This window comes from Chionomys nivalis, chromosome 6 (genome assembly GCF_950005125.1).
Source record: "Chionomys nivalis chromosome 6, mChiNiv1.1, whole genome shotgun sequence".
Classification (NCBI taxonomy): Eukaryota; Metazoa; Chordata; class Mammalia; order Rodentia; family Cricetidae; genus Chionomys; species Chionomys nivalis.
Window position 1 is genome coordinate 35,245,078 of NC_080091.1, and position 22,674 is coordinate 35,267,751.

Sequence of the window (22,674 nt, forward strand, 5' to 3'; positions counted from 1 at the left end):
CTGATTGCTCTTTGAGGTGACCAATTCTTCCCAAGTTGAGCTACCAACAGCAGCTCTCTGATCAAAACTCCACAATGTTTGCAGAAAATGCCCTTTTGTCCCCACGAAGCTGTGATATTATATTGCTAAGAACAATAGAGGTCCCAGGCTGTGTCAGAGCATCTGCTTAGATTGAGTAGTCTAGTCTCTTGTGTCATTTGGTAGTGATTGGGCTGGTATAGATCTCAGGAAAATGTGCAGGCCGTTAGGTGCACGTGAGCTCTGTGCTATTTCTGTAGAGCAAATGTTTGTTGTTTTCTCCGACTTTACTGATGAGCACACCTAGGCTTAGAGAGCAGGGGTAAATGTCACAAGGTCAGACTGCTGCAAGTGGCAGGACTGGGGTTTTGACTCAAGCTTGTGCCCGTAAGCACTAAATGCTACTGCCATTCCTTTCATCTGAAATTCTAAGATGTCACTTACCTTCACTCTGACTTGTAAAAACCACTTCTTTGGTTTTTCACTTTCTTATTAGGGAGCACATGACTTCACAAGGCTTCAGGTCAGAGCCGCTGTGCCTACTGTCCGTCCATGCTGTGAGTCTGTCCAGCTGTGCGTCTGTCCATGTGGTGTGGATCTGCTCAGTTGCCACAGTGCCACCTATGGGCATTCATGCAGGAGCCTCCCCTCCCCTCCAAGAAACAGTCTTGAGGTTTCTCCATAAAAAGCCGCAGGGACTTTATTTAACAAGAGATAATGCTGGAGGTTGAGAAGGGGCAGGAACTGAGTCTGAAAGCGTAGCCTGTGAAAATCAACAATGGTAAAGAATGTTAACCTTTCTTTACTGGTGGGGAAGGGAATGAGTAAAGTTGAGGCTTGAGGGTGGGTGCCTTTTATATGTCCTTTTACTCTTGAAGATCCTCGTACATGCTAATTTGGAGTTTTCTTCAGAAGGTGGGGCAACCAGTGCTGTGTTCTGGTTTGCTATAAAGGTTACAAGCAGCTGTCAGAGAGGATAGGGTAGGGAAGGTAGAAGGTATATATGGCGGGAGGCTGTTGTAGTGGTTTAGGTTGTTTGTGATATAATACCCTGTTCTTTAGAGCTTGGGAGACAGCAGGAGAGTCAGCCAAAGCAGACCAGGTAGTGGGTGTGATGGTGGTGGAGAATGAGGGCCTAGCATGTTGTAGAGGAATCGAATAGGCAGAAACTATAAGGCATGTTTGGAAGTCTGATAGTGAGCAGAAATGTGGGCTATGCTGGAGCAAAGGAAGAAGACGGTGCAGCCTGTGCAAAGACTGCTTACAGAGCTGATGATCCTTCCCTCAGCAACCATTGCCTGCCTGTAGTTCTTCATCTAAGAGTGGGCTCCTCTGAAATTTCTCCCCTCCATGTTAGGATAACATCTGGTGCTGTAATTATGCAGGTCTTGTTTAGGCAGTCATATTGTTGAGATTTCATGGGTGTAGCTTCCCTGTCAAGTCTAGAAGACTGTCTTGCAGCAGGTATCCTGCCTGGTTCTGGTCCTTAAAATCTCTTTGCCTCTCTTCCTTAATGTTGCCTGAGCCTTAGGTGTAGGAGTTATATTGTAGATGTATCACTTGAGGCTGGGCACCCCATGGCCACTTATTTTCTGCATTTTGAATAGTTATGGATCTCTGTAGTGGCCTCCATGTGCTGCAAAAAGAAATATTTCAGTAAGAGAGAGAGCACACTATGGATATGAGTGAGGATAAGTATTTAGAGTAGTTAAGCTGATTTTGGAAAATGACAGTAAGTTCTCTAGAGTCTATGATCTCTCTAGCCACAGGAAGTTGACTAGGTTTATAGCACTGGGCATGAATTCCCTTCTATGAGCAGGCCTTGGTTACACCCCTCCCATCCCCAAATAAATGCCATTGCACCATTGAGGCTGTCTGGCAGGAACAGTCATTGTGGTTTACAGGCTCTACAGCTGGGTAGAACTATTGATTGCTTCTCTTTCCTGGCAGCTTACATATTAGCATCTTCTGATACAATGAGACCTAGTCCGCGGGGAGGATGCTTTCAGGTTAGTTAGTACTGATTTGATTCCTCCAAGTTCTGTGTCTGAAGTATCTGTTATCTTTAACAATAGGGTCTTTCAAGTTCTAGAAGGCAATCAAGGGCAATGGTAATATTGTTTGGAGGGGGTCTCTTGGACCCCCCCCCAATAACTCAAAGAGATGTATCTTTTGCCTGGCACATTTTGGGGGGGGGTAGTGTATGACTCCTGGGGGAGCATTATCACCCTGTGTGGTGTAACTCCATTTAAAGTGCTAGTGTACACATATGTATTTTGAAGCTTATAAAATAATGTTTCTTTATGGTATTTTTAAACATCTTTATTGTTATTTATTTCTCCTCCCTTCCTCTCCCTCTGTATTACTCTCCCCATCCCCCCTTTTCCTCTTTCATCCTTCATAGCACCTATGTCCTACTATCCCCTGTCCCTCATACCCATGGTCCCCGTCTACTTTCCCGGCTTCTATGGTTATTCCAGGCTGTAAACTCAAATTTAAAGATTTGGAACTAGCATTCATGTTGATGTTTGTCTTTCAGGGTCTGGTTATCTCAGTTAGTGTAATACTTTCTACTTCCACCCATTTTCTTGCATATTTATGGTTTCATTTCCCTCCCCTCTCTTCTCCCTCCTCCCTCTTTCCTTCCCTCCCTTTCTCCTTCCCTCTTTCCCCTTCCTTCCCTTTTCCTTCCCTCCTTCCCTCCCTTTCTCTCCTTCCCCCTTCCCTCCCTCCTCCTTCCCTCCCTCCCTTTCATCCCTCCTCCTTCCCTCCCTCCTCCTTCCCTCCCTCCCTTTCATCCCTCCCTTCCTCCTTCCCTTCTTCCTTCCCCCCTCCCCTCCCTTCCTCTCCCCCATCCTCCATCCTCCTTCCTTCCTCTTTCCCTCCTTCCCTCACTTCCTCCTTCCCTCCTCCCATTTGCCTCTACCTTCTGAGTGCTGGGATTAAAGGTGTGTGCTACTACCGCTTGGCGGTTTCATTTTCTTTACTGATTAGAATTCATTGTGTACGTGTGCCACATTTTCATTATCCCTTCATCAGTTGAGGACATCTAATCTGATTCTATTACACATCTAATAGGAATAAAGCAACAATAACATGGTGGACAAAGCAAGATATCACTATAGATTCTATACCTTACTAAATCTTCTCATCCTTTAGGTTGAGAACCTGAAATTCTTAAAGCTGCGACCCTTTTAGACAGTTCTTTATGTTGTGGTGACCCACAGCCATAAAAGTATTTAGTTGCTACTTCATAATTGTAATTTTGCTATTGTTATGAGTCATATTGTAAATATTTGATACACAGGATATCTAATAAGCAACTTTTAAAAGGGGGTTGAAAGCCATTGCTATAGGACGACTTTGTGTTCTTGAGTTACGTGCCAGGGTCATACGATAGATCTGCTGGAGCTTTGGAGAGCTCTGCTTGCTGACTCCCACACTGTCTGTAATCCAGCACCAGCGAGTGAGGGGTCCCCCCCCCCCCGCATTCTTGCAGCATTTGTTGTTACCTGTTTGCTGATCCTAGCCATCCTGACAGCGGAGAGGTGACGCCTCAGAGTAGCACTAGCCTACACTTATCTAATTGCTAAGGACGGTGAACACTTGCAAAGATATTTCTTAGCCAATTTTTTGGTTGGAGTTTTTTGTTTTTTTTTTGATTCTTTATAGTTTTTTTATATATTGGATATTACTCCTCTATCAGATATAAAGCTGACAGAGGCTCTCTCCCACTCTTGGGCTTCCTCTATACTCAGTTGATTCTTTGCTATACAGAAGTTTTTTTGTTGTTGATGTTTAGCTTTTGTTTTTTTTGTTTTTTTTTACTTTATTAGGTTCCATTTGTCAATTGTTGGTGACTTAGTTTTTGAGTAAATGGAGTCCTATTCGAAAAGCCCTTTACTGTCTGTATCATGTAGAAGAAACAAACTCCCTTTTGAAATATTTTGTTTTTTGTTTTGTTTGGTGAGACAGGGTTTCTCTGTGTAGCCTTGGTTATCCTGGAACTCCTTTGTAGATCAGGCTGGCTTTGAACTCACAGAAATCTCACTGCCTCTGCCTCCCAAGGCGTGCACCACCACTGCTCAGCCTTTTTGTTTTGTTTTTGTTTTAAAGACTGGGTCTTATTCTGTAGCTCTGGTTTCTGGTTGGCCTGGAATTCACAGAGATCTCACTGCCACTCTGCCTCCCAAGTACTAGATTAATGGAGGGGACAATTTATGGGAATCCGCTCTCAGCTTTCACATTTATGTCCAGGGATTGAACTCAGGTTCTGTCTTAGGTTCAGCTTAGCTTAGTGGCAGGTGCCTTTACCTGCTGAGCCATCTCAGCCATCTTTTATATAAAGATATAAAGAAAGAGATGTCTTTGTATTACAGTTTTGTGTTTAACCAAATTATTATTACAGAAATATCAATATGTAAACATTGATAAAGAAAGGAAGGTACATTGAGCTTGTAGTTGAATAATTTTTTTTAAAATTTAGTATATCTTGTTTGTAACGAAGTGCAGTGCTCTCGACCTTCTTATTCGCTCACCGCTCCTTGACTTGTCCTCAGCAGCTGCTAGGCCTAGGAACGCTAATCAGGGCCAGTGCCTGTACAGATGTTCTGTTGTTTTGCTTTGGATTTTTTTTTTAACTTTTCCTTTTCCTTTTCTATGTTTAGGTACACACACACTTCCTATTGCAGTTGTCTCTGGTATAGATTGGTGTCCTGGGAGCAGTGAGCTCTATCATTAAGCACAGGTGTGTGGTTGTTACCATATTGATTTGTATAACTAAGTGGATATATAAATTATTTTTTCTGTTGCTGTGATAAAAACAATGACCAAAAAAGCACCTTAGAGAAAGTTTATTTGTCTTACAGTTCCAGAGGGTTAGAATTCATCATGAAGGGAAGACCTAGACACAGGAGCAGGAAGCTGAGAGATCACATCTCTTAGCACACAGGAAGCTGAGAGAGAGCAAATAGGATCTGGGCAAAGCCATAGGCCTTCTCAAAGCCCACCCTCAGTGACACACTTCCTCCTAAGTTTCCACATCTTCCCCAGTTAGCACCAACTGGGGTACATTTCTCCTTCATAGCACAGCACATGTTTGTATTAGTCAGCACTGCCACTTGACAGATACCTGAGAAAATTAAAAGAGAGGTAGATTTATTTTATGTTTCAGAGGTTTTATTTCGTGGTTGGCTGGCCGTTAGGTTTCTGGGCTGGTGATAAGGTTGAGTATCACAACAGATAGCATAGGGGGTAAGGAGGGTGGTGAGGGCATGGTAGGTGGAGGAACACTCTATCATGCTCTGTGATGTTCACACAAGAAATCACCCATAGCATAACTTTTCGGTGCAGTGGTTTTCAACCAGTGTGTTGTTGGGAGGGGCTTGACTGGCCCTTTCAGAGGGGTCGCCTAAGAGCCTTAGAAAACACAGATATTTACATTATGATTCATAACAGTAGCAAAATTAAGTTATAAAGTAGCAGTGAAATCATTTCATGGATGGGGGTCACCACAACATGAGAATCTGTATTAAAGGATCACAGATTTCGGAAGGCTGAGCACCTCTGGGCTAGAGTATTCAGTTTGAGTATCTTTGATGGTATGAATGCCATGTTTTAGGACTTGGGCAGTTCTGCCACTCAGAAGTCCTATTTCTTTGTGTGTGGGGTACAGGTTTGTATGTATCTGCATGTGAAGGTCAGAGGTCAACATCAGAGGCCTTCCTTTTTCGAGGCAGGGTCTTTCACTGAACCTCACTGATTCAGTAGACCAGCTGACCTTCTTTGAGACTGTCTAAATATGTAGTTTGGGCTGGATGTTAAGCTCACAGTTCTCCTTCCTTAGCCTCCAAGATGTGGACATGTGCCCCTGTGTCTGGCTTGACCTTTTAAAACAATCAAATGATGTCAGTCCGTATTCTAACTTTGCAATACCTTCTCCTCACTTTGTGATAAAGTTCTGAGTGCTGGTTCAGTTTTGTCTGGTGACAGATGCCTTCATAGTCTTGGGCATTTGAAAACTTGGTCCCTAGTTTGTGGCCCTGTTTGAATAGGATTAGGAGGTGTGGCCTTGCTGAGGAAAATATGTCACTGGGGATGGACTTTGAGGTTTCAGAAGCCTTGTGCCATTTCCAGTTCCTGTCTGTGTTTACTGCTTTTAGCTCAAGATGTAAGCTCTGAGCTATCCTGCTTCTATGCTTCCCCACTGTGATGGTGGTGATTTCTTATTCTATGGAACCGTAAACCCAAATAAAAACCCCCTTTTCAGGCTGGGAGGTGGTGGCATATTCCTTTAATCCCTACACTCAGGATATAGAGGCAGGTGGATCTATGTGAGTTTGAGGCCAACTACAGTTCTAGTTCCAGGACAGCCAGGGCTGTTACACAGAGAAACTACGTCTCAAAAAAAGCCACAAACAAGCAAACAAACAAGAAAACCTTACTTCTTCTTCTTCCTTTTTTTTTTTTTTTTTTTTTTTTTTTTTTGGTTTTTTCGAGACAGGGTTTCTCTGTGGTTTTGGAGCCTGTCCTGGAACTAGCTCTTGTAGACCAGGCTGGTCTCGAACTCACAGAGATTCGCCTGCCTCTGCCTCCCGAGTGCTGGGATTAAAGGCGTGCACCACCACCGCCCGGCGAAAACCTTACTTATATAAGTTGCCTTGGTCATGGTGCTTTGTCATAATAGAAAAGCCATTAATGCAGTAGTATTGACAGTCCACATTAAGTAAGAATATTAGTAATGGTGTCTTACATAACATGGTGCTGGTGAAAAGGGACTCCTCATGACAAAATCTTCAAAACATTACTACTTATGAATTTGGGGTCATTGTTGGCCTCATTTTAAAGATGAGAAAATTGAGACTTTGAGGAAACTGAGGCCTTTGCTCATATAGCAGCTTGAAGTTCAGGTTCTGAGCCTTGTGTGAACCACCCACACAACCTGAATGGTTCTGGCTATAGACTTGAACTTCCTTGTAGTGGGAGCTGTGGGCTGTGTTCCTGCCGCCCTAGCTCATGGTCGCCTGGCCAGCTTATGCCCCGAAATAACAACACATGTATTGTATTCTTTTAAACACTGCTTGGCCCATTTCTATTCATTTGTGTAGCACCCCAAGGTGTGCTTACCGGGAAGATTCTAGCCTACGTCCATCCTGGGTTGGAGCTTCATCGTGTCTGCCGGGGAGAGGGGAGCAGAGCTGTCGAGTCAGAGCTCACTTCCTCTTCCTCCCAGCATTCTGTTCTGTTTACTCCACCCACCTATGTTTTAACCTATGAGGGCCAAGCAGTTTCTTTATTACTTAACCAATGAAATCAACAGATTGATATATGACACTCCCACATCACTTCCTTCTCCTTCCTGAATGTTAGGATACATTTGTCAAAACCAGGTACCATCTACACAGTATTACTAAATACAGTACAGCCATATTTGGATCCTTCTGGTTTTCCTACTAGTTAGCCATCTTTTTTATTGCAGGATTGGGTGGGGCCAGGATCTACTTTACCTCACACTTAGGCGTTGTGCCTCATCTCCTTCAGTTTGTGGCAATATTGAGAAGGTCAGCTGTGTTGTAAGGTTTTCCTGACTCAGGTTTAGTGCTTTCCTGTGATTAGACAGGGCTGCGATTTAGAAAGAAAAGGGAAGAGGGCCTGACTTTTATTTTTTATTTTAACTGCATCGGGCAGTAAGTTTCTTTCTGTTCTGAGTTCATTAGAGCCACTCCACCTGTCCCTTTACAACACAGTCATGAATTACTCAGCCTCCTAAGAGGAAAGAGGTGTTACAAGGACTTTGGGACATGCTAAAACCAACCAGTGTCTAGTAAATATATTGGGACAGATATTTAAATATTACACATCTACTGTTTTCTTAAGGCTCTTTGTATCCCCACCAGCTCTTAGCATTGTTATTCTGATACGCTAATTGTTATTTTTCACTCCTCCCATTTCCTCCTGCCTTTGTGATTCAGTATAAGGTTCTTTCCCCTTTCATTTATTTTATTCAGCTATTTCTGTCTGCATGACTTGTGTTTATTCCCTTCTTTGCATTTTTATTCAGTACTATTATCTGCTTTCCTGTCCACCCTGTTCCAGCTATGGCTCTTGTAGGCTCTCAGTTGAGCTCCTGTTGCTCTTTTGACATGACATCCCTATACTCTCTCTATTTCTCTTGTTTAAAACTTATTTTAAAAATTGATTTATATATGCCGGGCGTTGGTGGCGCACGCCTTTAATCCCAGTACTCGGGAGGCAGAGGCAGGCGGATCTCTGTGAGTTCGAGGCCAGCCTGGTCTACAAAGGGAGTTCCAGGACAGGCTCCAAAACCACAGAGAAACCCTGTCTCGAAAACCCCCCCCCCAAAAAAAAATGATTTATATGCATTGGTGTTTTGCCAGTACATATTGTCTTTATATGAAGGTGTCAGATTCCACTGGAACTTGAGTTATGGACAGTTGTGAACTGCCATGTGGGTGTTGGGAATTGAATCCAGGTCTCCTGAAAGGTTGGCCAGTGCTTTTAAAAGGTTAAGCCATCTCTCCAGCCCCCTCCTGTTGACCAAGGTTTCTGTCCTGCCTGGTCATGCAGCCATTCAGTCCCACCCAAAGAAACACACAGAGGTCTATGTTAATCATGAACTGGTTGGCCTAGTAGCTCAGGCTTCTTACTAACTCTTATAATTTACATTAACCCATTATTGTTACCCATGTTAGCCATGTGGCTTGGCACCTTTTATCAGCGAGGCTTTCTTATCTTGCTTGCTCTGTGTCTGGCTGAAGACTGCAGACTGAGCCTTTCCTCTTCCCAGAATTCTCCTGTTCTTATTGCCTTGCCTCTACTTCCTGCCTGGTTGCCTCATTTATACTTTCTGCTTGGCTACTGGCCAATCAGCATTTTATTAAAATATAAGTGGCAGGGCACAGACCATTGTCCTACAGTCCCCACTCCCCTCCCAGTACTCTCTTATTTCTAGCATTTTTTTTAAGTCTCTGGCACAAAATGTAAATGTTCTGGACTCATCCATGGTTTCTGTGTTTTAATCCTAAAATTTCATTTTTATTAGGGAACAATATTGAGAAACCAAGGAATAGGCATTCACAAGGCCCATTGCTTCTGCTTTATCTTAGGCCCTGTATATGGGCCATCAAGGACATAGGCATGCTTACTGTCATATTGCACATAGTGCCTTTGCAGAGTAGGTTGCTGGCCAATGGGATCCTGTGTCTTCTCTTTCATATTTGCTGTAGATATGAGCCCCACTTTCTTGCCTCTTCTGCTTAGGCCTGTGGTCACTTGCTCATGTGTTCTTTCATGCTCTGGGACTTTGGTATACTGCGTGTAGTTACTGTTTATCTCTCTCCACTGACCATTACATGGCCTCTGGTGTTTCCTTTCCCTAACATGGCGTAGCAGGAACTGAAGTTCTGTGTGACATTTTCACACCATCTGACTGTGGCTGTTCCACTGGATAGGTGTTATATACAAAAGCATTCTGGAGTATACATTTATATCCTCGAGCAGTGTCTGAAGACTTTAGTCTTCTTGCCCTAATGTTTTTACACCGAGGCTGAGGTCTGGATTAAGACTGGGCAGGGATAATTTGAAAGTAGTGAAACCCAACAGTTATGTTTTGAGGGAAGAATTCACAACTGCGGGAGGTTGGTACCCACTGTAACATTGGTGCCTCTTTGGAAAAGTGTTGTTTATGGTGGAGACTTTGGGAATGGGCCATACATATTCTGGTGGGAGAAGTATGGTGGGATGGAGGTTGGGGGTGTTATTGAAGGTGCTTGGACCCCCATTGTAGGTCCTTTCTCCTGGCTAGAGGTGGACTGCAGATACCGAACCTTTTGTGTTTTCTCGTTTAAAATTTAAGTTATAAGTGTGACTGTTTTGCCTGTTTATATGTCTGTACATCACCCGTGTGCCTGATGCCCTTGGAGTCCAGAAGAGGGCACTGGATTCCTTGGACTGGAGTTACAAACAGTGTGAGCTACCATGTGAGTGGTGAGAATCAAACCCAGGTTATCTGTAAGGGCAGCAATGTGTTCTTAACTGCTGAGAACCGTCTCTCCAGCCACATTTGACAAGCTTAAAGAGTTCGTTTGTGGTGTGTGTGTGTGTGAGTGATATGTGGGGGAGGGGTCCGTAGGGATGTCAAAGACAATTTTGGAGACAGTTCCTTCTTTCCACCCTTATGTAGGTTCCCAGGATTGGACTCGGGTCATCAGGCTCATAAGCCAACACCTCTACTGGCTGAGTTACTGAGCTCACCCCTTCTGAGGCTATTTCTGAGAAATTGACATGGGGAGTTCATAGTCTTGAATAATGATGGTGGCTAGGCTTAGTCATTTCTCATTTGGGACTTTTTTTTCTTTTTTTGAGGGAACTGAAGTAGAAAATCTAGTCAGAATGTTTCTGATTTTGCTTGCTTAGGAAAAAAAGGTTGAACTAGAAACTGATGTGCTCATATAACTCAGAGTGAGTGTTTAGGGGAGTAGATCATCTAATGCTTAAAGAATATATGTATCTAAAAAAAATACCTTTCCCTTGTTAAATTAACATAATTTAAAAATGTTACAATACAAGCTTTTATTTTTTGTTAATTTAAATACTTTTGTAGTGAATATTAATTTTGTGTATTGATTGGCTGACTGATGTATGTTATGAAATATATTTTCTAAAATTTCATGTAAGACTGGATAGTGGTGGCACATACCTTTAATCCCAACACTCAGGAGGCAGAGGCAGGAGGATCTCTGTGACTTCAAGGCCAGCCTGATCTACAGAGCGAGTTCCAGGACAGGCACCAAAGCTACACAGAGGGAAAAAAAAAAAAAAAAAAACCAAAATTAAAAACCAAACGAAATGTAAATCTTATGAATTATTAATGAGCACGAGTGACCGCACACACGCTGCTTGATTGACCGATCGATCAGTCTGTCTATTTATTTATTTATTTATTTATTTATTTATTTATTTATTTATTTATTCATGTAGGCTCATGTAGTGGGGCATTCTTTGAAAACTAGCTTAAAATGGGCTCAGCCAGACTAAAGATGGTACACCACAGGTCAGTAAAGTCAGAAAAGGCAGAAGCTGATTTTTAAACAATGTGTATGTGTGGTTTTATTAGTGCATGCATGGTCATGAGTGTGTGTAAATACAGGGGCACATATGTAGAGGTCAGAGGACAACCTCAGTTGTCTCTTGTTGTTTACTACTAATTACATACGCTAGGCTAGGATCCCTTGAGTGTTTGAGAATTCTCCTGTTCCCTCTCCAACTATAACCACAGACGCACAGGAACTGCAGATGTGTGCAACTTAGACCCTCATGTCTGCATGGCCAGTGCTTCATCCGCTGTGCCATTTTGCCAGCCTAATGCTGATTCTTCAAAAACAAAATTAAAATTGAGACTCTTCTGGCAAAACAGGTTTCACATGCATGCACACCCATATACACATAAAAATACACACATACACACAAACACACATATAAAAATGGATTGATATTTCTTTAGTCCTTGAGGAGGAAAGGAGTTTTGAGGCTAGAAGAGTTGGTGTGAAAGGAAAGATTGATGTATTTGATTATTTAAATTGAAGAGTTGTGTTTACACATTTTATAATATGAATGCAACTTACAAACTAGGAAAAGATGTTTTATAAATGGTGAAGCCATCAGTGAATTCTTTTTTTTTTTTTTTTTTTTTTGGATTTTTGAGACAGGGTTTCTTTGTAGCTTTTGGTTCCTGTCCTGGAACTAGCTCTTGTAGACCAGGCTGGCCTCGAACTCACAGAGATCCGCCTGCCTCTGCCTCCCCAGTGCTGGGATTAAAGGCGTGTGCCACCACTGCCCGGCCATCAGTGAATTCTTATCAAAATTTATATAGATGTATAAAACAAGGAAGTGGCAAACAAAAGCAGCAAAGATGCAGCTGGAATTTCATAAAGGCTATGAGTGGCCAGTGAGCATATGAAGAGCTGTTGTGTGAGTAAATTTGAGTGAAAATTGTCCTGAGAAGCTGATTTTATTTATTGTAATTCCGAGTTTACTGTCTGATAGTGTGATACATGGATGCTGTGGGTTTGTTGCATTACCCACATTGCTAGTTAGGGTGTTGGCACACACTTTTAATCCCAGCACTTGGGAGGCAGAGGCAGCAGATCTCTGTGAGTTTGTGGACAGCCTGGTCTACAGGGCAAGTTCCAGGACAGCCAGCCAGAACTGTTACACAGAGAAACCCTGTCTCAAAAAAAAAGAAACCCAAACCCCCCAAAACAGGCAAAACAAACAAACAAACATAAACATCAAGCAGAAGCAGAGAGGTCCATGGTTTTGCGTGACAGGGCTTCAGACTGGAAAGACTACATAAGTCTTGTTCTTATTCTCTGAGATGTAGTTTGTTCCTGGTGACAATACTAGCCACGCTCACTTATTGTAGGTGGTTCTGGTTTTCCGGCTCGCCCCACTTTGTGGTGCCTGGGCCTGCTGGGAAGGCTTTAGCAATCAAAACTGCTGGATCTTCAAGGAGACTTAGAACTTGTGGCCCATAGTACTCAATGGAATGTGGGGCCTGTGCTGTGTTTTCTTTTACTTTGTCAAGAGCCTTCTTCCCTTGCTCATCAGGAACAGAGTGGGAGCTGCAGCGAGACCTGGCTGCTGACTCACTGTCTCACTCCTACCCTGATGCTGAAGCTCTGGTGCTCATCTCCCTTCCCCCGCCTCCTGCCTCCCCAAGCCTACAGCTGCAGGGGTGGCCTTAGATTTGCTGGGTGGGGCCCAGAGCCACCTGCACTTGACAGGGACACATATTTTTACATACTGTTGGCTGAAAATAATCAACTTTATTTAAAGAGAATGTGGATTCAGAGTGCTAAAAAAAGCAATCAGCTACTTGGTAGGGCCGTTGAGGGACACTTTTCCTGCCTACTGTAGATGGAGGCTGTGAGGCCCATGCAATGGGATCCAGAGTCTGTGTTGGAAGGTCATAGTGGGAAGATAGACCAGAGGTACCAGACAACAAAGAGAGAGCACCTAATGGGAATACAGAGCTTTTCGGGGCTTGATGTGGGGTCAGGCTGAGACTGGCAGCTTATCTCCCTGAAGAAGTGAGCCCACATGTCATACTGATGTTTGCATGAAGTTCTGATATGTTGGGCTCTTCTACCTTTTGAGAAGTCTTTGTGCTTATTTCCAGATCTCTGTCAAGTAATAGGGCCATTTTGGTTTTAATTTTATGTGGAATGGCTTTTTATTTATGTTTTCATACTCTTTTTTTTAAAAGACTTTTTTTTTTGGTATGTGTACTAGTGTTTTGCCTTTGTGTATGTAGGTCAGAACAACAAGTTGGATCCCCTGGAATTTGGAGTCACAGATGGTTATGAGCCACCATGTGGGTACCAGTTGCTCTGCAAGAGCAATAAGTGCTCTTCGTCACTGACCTATCTCTTTAGGCCTTGTTTTTCATAGTTTTGTCTATTTTTACATCATAACATGGATAGGACTCTCAGTGGAGAGGGATCTCTTTTCCTACTTAGCAGCTGTAGAGTTAGCTACTGTTACTCTGGTATTCTTGTTTTTATTTTTTCCCAGAGATACCACCTCATATTCATGTGCGCTCATGCCCGTGGAAACCCAATACTGTCTCTGGGGATGAGGCATGTGGAGGCCCTGTAGAAGCTTGGTGCCTGGGCAGTACCTCTTACTGTTCCTGTAGCCAGCTCATTTTGGGGCAGGGCTGAGGCATCTGCACTGGCCCTGGGATGGCCCTGGGTCCTGGCCACATGTTCATTCTGTCCATGATTATTAAAATACCTTTTCTGTTGGTTGTTAAAATGTTTGCATATTGTCAGGAATTTGAATATTACCAAAGGAAACGAAAAGGTCAGACTCCCTCCTACCATAAGAATCAAACCTGCTTATGCATGTATTTCATTTCCTCTTCCTGGACGTTGAGACCATACCATAGATAGACATTGTATATCTTTTTTTCCCCCCTTTAGTTTTTTTTCCCCCTTTGTTGTTGTGTTAAAAGCTTTTTCTATACCACTAGTCTTTGAAAATACTGGGCCTGTTATATACATTTTCTTTGTTTTGGTGCCTTCATCTTGCTCTGTTTTGTCAAGTCATCGAACCAGGTGTGACTTGTGTTTTCTCTGTGCTGCACAGTGCTTCCCCTTGGACAGTTTCAAGTGTGTGCCCATGCTGAATGGTCAGTGCCTGATCTTCACAGTATTAAGTGCTGGAGTTTTGAGTATCATCTCTGAAGCTGTTCCTCAGCCACTCTGGTTGTGTTGCCACATCAAAGTACTATGTCTTGATGACTTAAATATCAGGCATTGATTCTGACAATTCTGTGACTGAAATTTGAGATCAGGCGTGGTTTGGCTCTCACCCTTGAAGGCTGTAGGCAAGGGTCCTTCTGTCCCCTAGCTTTGGGTATAGGCCCACAATTCTTGTCCCACCATTCCAATCTCTGTTCCTAATGCTTCCTTTACATCTCTTTCCTGGATAAGTCTGTCTGGAGTCTTCCTTTTAAGAACAGTGATGCCCACCTTGATGACTTGATTATAACTGAACCACTTTTGAAGCCTCAGGCTTAAGACTCAAGGATATCATTTGAGAGGACATGCATCTTCCCACAGCAGCTTCCAGTTACCCGGCCTGAGAATTGAGGCTATGTTGGAGGCCGTGTCTCTTGAATACATGGAGACAAGGCACACATACAGTGGGTAAAAACGTTCTTATTTTAAAATGAGTGAGGAAAAATATGTAGTTTTTTTTTTTTTTTGGTTTTTCGAGACAGGGTTTCTCTGTGGTTTTGGAGTCTGTCCTGGAACTAGCTCTTGTAGACCAGGCTGGTCTCGAACTCACAGAGATCCGCCTGTCTCTGCCTCCCGAGTGCTGGGATTAAAGGCGTGCGCCACCACCGCCCGGCCGAAAAATATGTAGTTTTTAAAATCACTTCTCCCCCAACTCTGGCCTTGTTTCTCTATCAAGACAATGAAGGCACTTGCAGCTTTGTCTTTCTGAACGAGTGGAGCAGCAGGCATGCTCATAGTGTGCGGCACCCCTGCCGGCCCCAGTTTGTCAGCAAAGACTTGTCTGTGAATTAGATCCTCAACTCATTTAGTGGACTTGAGTCTAAATCCATCTTTAAAAGACATTGGCCGGGCGGTGGTGGCGCACCAAAAAAAAAAAAAAAAAAAAAAAAGACATTTATATGGTTAACAAGTAAATTTTGTGACAGATTTTATATTTTGTCTTCAACATCTGCTTCCTGGCTGGACCGGTTTGTGCCTGTGCCAGGTTTGTCGTGGAGGTATGTAATAGAATTTGGTTGACTAGGTTTTTTAGGCCATCTCATTAATTGGATTGCTTACCTCTTACTAATGGTGTGCACAGTTAAATGCAGTCCTTTTGGCTTTGATTTACTTACTAGGAGGAAAGAGAGGCTTAGTGTTGAGTTAGGATTGAAGTCAGGCAGCTGCAGGATGGAGTTGTTTTTTTTTTTTTTTTTTTTTGCCTTTTTGAAAAGTTTTTCCCCCACAGTTCATCATCACATCTAATGCTCATGAGCTAGGGATTTTCTTAACCAAGATGGCTGCCTGCTTAACAGGCCTGGTTCGGAACTGGCAGCAAGCAGAGCTGTGATTTCCTGGGAGACCACATAGGAGCGTCACAAAGGAAATGCCCCAAAGAGGGACCTTTACTGATTTTTTTTTTGTTTGTTTGTTTGTTTGTTTTTTTCGAGACAGGGTTTCTCTGTGGCTTTGGAGCCTGTCCTGGAACTAGCTCTGTAGACCAGGCTGGTCTCGAACTCACAGAGATCTGCCTGCCTCTGCCTCCCGAGTGCTGGGATTAAAGGCGTGCGCCACCATCGCCCGGCTGATTTTTTTTTTTTTTTTAAAGATTTGTGTTGCTCCCTCCCTGGGACATAGGAGTAACACATTTGAAGCGGAATTGGAACTTGTCTGCTTTGATTTGTTCAGCTGTATCTCACAGTTCTTGTTCTTTCTCAGGATTCAAGAACAGTTCCAGAAAAATCCGGACAGTTACAATGGTGCCATCCGTGAGAACTATACCTGGTCGCAAGACTACACTGACCTGGAGGTCAGGGTGCCAGTGCCCAAGCATGTGGTGAAGGGGAAGCAGGTAAGAGACCGGGGCAGGGGCTCCACTGCAGCCAGTCTGCACTGCAGGGAGGGAGCTGGCCTGACTGTAAGAGAGTTAGGATTGCTTTTGGGGTATGAGACCTTGTGTCCCAGGAGGTGGTTGCCTTTGCTATCCTTGCTTATGGGCCTTTTTTTTTTTAACTTGGTCTTCCAGTTTTCCTGGTAAGAGCGAGCCCTGTTCTTAGTCTGAGGAGCCATAATCTGGAGAAAAGCCTTCATGTTTGAAGTCTTAGCTCCTTAACAATGACATGGGCATTCTCAGGACTTCTTGGTGACAACTGGCCTCTTGGTTTTCAAGAGCAGATTCAAACATTACCTTGACAGCGTCTGCCTTCAGCCTCCCTAAGAAAACTTGAGTTAGCTGACCTCACAGTGTGGACTGAGGTGCTTTGCCACAGCGACTGTCTTGTCTGGTTACTGTCCTGCAGCCCAGTGCTCCACAGAATGGGGCAGCAAAGCTTCCTTGTGTACCTTGGAGGTAAATAAATACGTGAAGTTTATCTTTGGTCAGGGGAAGAGAGAAGAATGTGAATTTGTGTGGGCATTCTTGACACTGAAACTGCTTGAGACAGTGAGATGCCAACACAGGAAGAAAGGACAGGCATTTCTTCCTTCTGTGAACATTTTCTTGACTCCTAGCGGTGCTGGTTTCACATAGACATGCGTGAGACCAAGCTCTCCTGTCTACAAGCCTCTTTGCTGGCTAGAGATCACCAGAGGATATCCCGTTTCTGTGAGGTCCATTGATTTGGTGTTACCCGATGTACTTCTCAGTGTTCAAACTCATTGACCAGGCTTGCCTCAGGTGCCGATGGAAAGATAGTCCTACTTCCTCTTGCACAACTTCTATGATGTATACATTTTCTGCCCATGTTGACAAACAAAGCTAGTTCTTTTCTTCAGACACATAACTCCCGTAGCACCCCCCTCCAAAAAAAATTGTGTCAGGGCATACGTGATACTCATTGCAGTTCCAGCAGTCCTGAGGGAAAGCAAAGAAATCTAGGGGTGGGGAGATCACTCACTGGGTAAGATCTTGCACTTGCTATGCAAGCTTGGATACCTGAGTGCAAGTCTATAAAAAAGATTGGTGGGGCTACAGATTCCTAACACGGTGGAGGGTGGATACAGGAGGATTGCTGGAACTTGCTGGGCCACCAGTTTACCCCTTCGTTTAGTGAGAGGCCCTGTTTCTAGGAAATACGGCAAAGAGTGATAGAGTAGGACACCTGCCCTTTCCCATGGCCTCCATGGGAATGGATGGACATTGCCACACACACCACACGCACGTGTGCAACTCTCGGCTACGGTGACTAAATGAATGTCTTGGCTTGTGTCCTGTGGTTCTTCCATGGGGCAGGAGCTGTATCAGGTATGTATAACGGTTACATTACCAGTTTAGTGGATTTCTGAAACTTACGTTTGAGAGGGAGAGAGATGTTTATTTAGGAAATGATAACAGAAATAACATTATTATAGATTGTTATAAATAGTCAGGATTCACTTAAAATAATTTTAGGTAACAAATCCAAATAGGATATTACAGAATTTTAATTAACATTGTAATAAAGTTTGACATGTCAGAAACTTTCCTTATTTTAATCTTCAAAAGCAGCTTAAGTATGCAAAGCAGTTCTGTGCTTCATAGATGAGAAATTAAGGCTGAGAGGAATTACTAAATTACTATGTGTTGGCTCCCTGGTTACACCCAAATGGAGCTTCTAGATACATGTCTGAGTGGATGAATTGCTGAATAAATAAAAGGGCAAAATTATGTGTTGGTTCAGATATATCTATCTCTAACCTTAGCTTTGAGTCTTACCTTTTACTTTATAAATTTCTGACTTCATGGAAGGTGGGGTTGTGTAGAACATGTAATGTGGAAGTCAAGTTATATATGATTTTCCAGAGGACGGTGGGGACAGCCTGGCTAGAACCCAACCCTACATAGTAACAGACCATCAGGTTCAGTTTACCTTGTCTGTTTTGGGTGGTTCAGGGCAGGTGCTGTCTTTCCCAAGTTGCTTGCCAAACATCTCCTTGGGGTCAGGTGTTGACTCCCATCTTGCTTTGTGGTAGGAGTGCCAGTGCATTGCAAACAAACGTAAGGGCTGGCCAGGTACCTCACTTAAAGTGCTTGCCGAGTTCGGATCCCTTGTTGTGTGCCTGTCATTCCAGTGCTGGAGTGACAGACACAGAAGGATCTTGAGGACTTACCAGTTAGCTAGCATTACTGAATCAACAAGCTCCAGGTTCAATAAGAGACCTGTCATAAAACATAAGGTGGTGAATGAAGTAGAGGAAGATATCCAACACCAGCCACTGGGATGGACACACATACACACTTGCATGCCTATATACATGGGCATGTACATATATGCATATTCATGAATATATACCCCATATGCAAAATAAACTCAATAAATTCTTCTAAAGTTTTTAATTTAATTTTAAATTATGTATATCTTTGTGTATTTGTGTATGGGTATGTACATGTGAGTGCAGGTGCTCACAGAGGCTAGAAGGAAGGTACTGGATCCCTTAGAGCTGGAGTTACAGGCAGTTGTAACCTACCCAAAGGGTGCAGGGAATTGAACTCAGATCCTTTCTGCAAGAACCTCACCTCTGCAGGTTTCTCTGAAAAGGTTCATAGTAGGACCAGTTTAAAATTAGTTTCTCTTTCCTGTGATTCAAAAGACCTATGTTGGCAACCAAGACAGCTCCTAGGAACACAGGTTTCAAATACACTCACTTGTGAGAGTCGGAGCCGTGCCGTGTACCACAGACACCTTGGTATGGAACTGCTGCCATACCATGTAGTTCAGACGTTTGTCTCTCTCTAGTGTATTTCCTCTGATCTCCATGGTGGCACAGTCCTGCTTTTACTAACTAACTCTGGATCTGACTCATTCTTCTGTGTTTGAGCACATGACCCAAGTGGTGTTACCAAGATTGATCTCTGACATTGAACACTTTTTTATTGCATAGACAGTAACGGTTAGCAAAATGGTGGTTTGCGTATGTCCAGCATAGGTGAAGTGCACATCTCAATGACTTGGTCCTTTGGCTCACCGTGCACTCATGGGAGCCCAGCCTGTTTCTTTAAAGCACTGGGATGGGGTCGGGGAGCTTTCTAGATGTGCTGTCAACTTCTAATGTCGGCATTTGTGACACCTACTCATGCTGCTTCTATTGGTGCTCTACCTGTGAAGATCCTTATCTCCCACATGGTAGGACATTTTTTTTTCTCCCTAATAATATTTTTCCATGCTATGCTTATAATATTGCAACCTTTTTCCCCCCCAAGTCCCAGGTCTGCTTAATTTAAGACCTGAAACAATGAAACTGTCAGAGGATGAAGTAAGGAAAATGCTTCAAGAGATAGGTGCAGGCAAGAGCTTTCTGAATGGGGCGCCCTCCGCTTGGGAGGAAGACCAGCACTGACAAATAGGATCTCATGTAATGAAAAGCCTTCTCTATATAGCAAAGGAAGCAGCTGATTGGGTGAAGAGACAGTTGCCAAAATGGGAGGTAGTTGCTAGCTCTGCACCAGACAGAAGACTAAACAACAAGAAATAAAATAATTCAGTATGCAAGTGGAAGAATGAAATACACTGAGTCACTGAGATTGGCATTAAATATGTATCGCTAATAAAAGGAAAAAATTCTTCACCAGCCACCATACAAATGCATATCAAAGCTACACTGTGGTGGCCACGCCTTTAATCCCAGTACTGCAAGGGGCAGAGGCTGGTGAATCCCTGTGAACTCCAAGACAGTCATAATTCATAGTGAGGTCTTACCTAAAGAAAACAAAAAGCAGCCAGGACTGATGGTCATTAAGAAAATGAGCAACAAATGCCAGTGGGGATGTGGGAGTAAAATTTTGCACTGCTGGTGAAAATCTAAACTAGTCCAGCACTGTGGAAGTCAGTATGCTGGCTTCTCAGACAAACAAATAAGGAAACAAAAAACCAAGCCTGAGACATAGGTCTTACATGTGAGCCAGTTGTCACACACCTGGGTGCCTACCTGAGTCAGTTACCAGGGAGTACTGCCTAGAAGTGTTTCTTTTTTTTTTTTTTTTTTTTTTTTTTTTTTTGGTTTTTCGAGACAGGGTTTCTCTGTGGTTTTGGAGCCTGTCCTGGAACTAGCTCTGTAGACCAGGCTGGTCTCGAACTCACAGAGATCCACCTGCCTCTGCCTCCCAAGTGCTGGGATTAAAGGCGTGCACCACCACCGCCCGGCCCTAGAAGTGTTTCTGAAGCACTGTCACGGCAGGGTGTTCAGCTACAGAGAAGTGGAGGAAGGAATGTGATAGTTGCACGGAACTCTTCCGGCATAGAGAAGTTATGTTGGCAGCAGGGAAATTGCTACATTTGGACCTGCATCAGATCAGGTTAAGCCAGCCAGTCTCAGAGAGGCAAGTACATGTTTTCTCTTTGTAGTTCCTTTATTTTATATACATGCATAAAACATACATGTTTTAGTATTTTAAAATACTATATGCTATAGTATTTTTAAATAATGTCAGCATAAAGGACTTTAAATGTGCCCTGTAGAAACAAACACACAATAGGGATTTTTCTATGCCCCCCGCCCCGCTTCATTACTACATGTATGCACATACGTTAACATGAAAGTAGAAAGTAAAAGTGAAACCATCTAGTGGAACAAAGACTAATTGGGGTGGGGTGGATGGGACATAAAGGAACATATGCTTAATGTGTAATATATGTTTACTTGAAACTTTAAAAATGTCCATCAGTTTCTTAGTGATTACTAAGAGCTTTTGTCAATCCTCTCTTAAAACTTTGAAATAAGTTTCTGTTATGTCTCTTGGGTTCCTCTGGCCTTCGGGCTTTTCCTTAGAGTTGCACTCTTTCTTGACTGGTTCCCTTCCAGTCGTCCCCTAAATGTACCTGTCACAGCTGCCGGTCAGCAGTGTTTTATTTTTGGTTTGTCTCCGGCATCCATCAGATGTAATCATGTAGGTAGCCCTGACTACAGCAGCTTTGGTAGTTGGAGCCAGGTCATCGGTTCTGGTTGGTGATGAAGAGGCCTTGTGTAGGCAGCCATTTGTTTTGGTGCTCCAGGGGTGTGAGACTCAAGGTTAAATGAGGGACATGGCAGCAGGCGTTGACCTCCACTCCCCAGTGGGAGCTCAGGGCTGGCCCTTTGAGTTGCCCCCTCTTTCTGTGGAAATGAGTGTGAGGACAGTGTCCTGGCTTTCAAGGTGGCTGAGAATGAATGGGAGCGTGTATCCAGTGTGTTGTGTTCTTCAGAGGAAAAATAGAGAGTTCATTTTTTGAATTCAGGATTTTAAACAGTGGTTCTTCAGGATGATCCAAAAGATTCCTCATGTGAAGTCTTTCATCTGCCTCAGTAGAACATGATGTGGTCTTTTCTTCACCATTCTTTGCTTGATCTGTTCTCTGCTGCTTAGGAAGAGCAGCGGCCTTCTCCGCCGCCTTATGCAAACCCTCAGTGTAGTGACAAGGAGCGGTGACTCCATTACTCACTTCAGGTCAGTGTGCTGACGTTTCACTGGATCATAGACTTGCAGTGCCCTTGAGAATTAGACTGTGGAGTTCTTATTTCTCACATGAGAAAACTCTTTCTGCTGATGGCACTGGAGTGAGAACCAGGAGCCAGGCTTCTCCTCGTCTTGTTTAGTTGGAAAGTGCTAGGATTTTATTTACTAAGTAATTATTGAATTACTGGATAACTAGTGAACCTGTCTCATGGTTTTCTTTTCTCTCAGATGCTCAGGCCCTGTTGCATGCCTACAGAGGCTTTGTCCTTATACTAAGCCCCCTGGCGCTTGGTCCCCAGGTTTTGATTTGTGCTTCCATTCTCCTGAGCTTGATGCAGGTGCTGAACCCTTGCTGAAAGCTTTAACGTACAGCATTCCCTTCTTAGAATGGGTCTGGGGAAAATGGAGGAAGATCGTGGGGATGCAATGGCTGCCAGCACTGGGGTGGTGGTGGGGTTGGTGGCACAGGTGGATCTCTGTGAATTTGAGGATGGCCAGGGCTAAACAGAGAGACCCTGTCTCAAAAAAAAAAATTTAGGAAGATTTTATTACAGGAAATTTCCATAACAGAAAAGGCTGTTAGGAGACTTTTAAATTTATATAAAAAAGTTCCAGACTTGGCTTGGTGCCTCTTGTGCTGTGAGGTCTTATGAAAACCCCACTGGTTTCGGGCCTACTTTAGCAGATATACATACATAATCAAGTATAAATATTATAAGTATTTCTGCACTCCCATCTTTAGCACAGGTAAGTTCCCCATTGTCTATCTAGGTCCACTAGGGCAGCTCTGGCCATTTTTATTTATCTCCATGTCCTTGAGTTCCCCTTCACTTCCCTGTTCCTAGTCTTCAGGCTCAGGTGGCTACCCTTGGCACTCAAGGCTCCCACTTTCTGCTTTTGCCCACTTCAAGCAACAGGATGATTATTAAACTAAACTAAATTATT

At 43.4% G+C, this 22,674-nt stretch overlaps 1 protein-coding gene across 2 annotated transcripts in view; it reads left to right on the forward strand.

The window, feature by feature from the left end:
* Nudcd3 (NudC domain containing 3) overlaps positions 1-22,674 on the forward strand; it is a 98,098-nt gene that overhangs the window by 43,965 nt on the left and 31,459 nt on the right. For both annotated transcript variants that reach the window (XM_057771933.1, XM_057771932.1), the window contains exon 3: positions 16,041-16,173. In XM_057771933.1, coding sequence (XP_057627916.1) covers positions 16,041-16,173 — 133 coding nt within the window. The remainder of the gene's footprint in view (positions 1-16,040; positions 16,174-22,674) is intronic.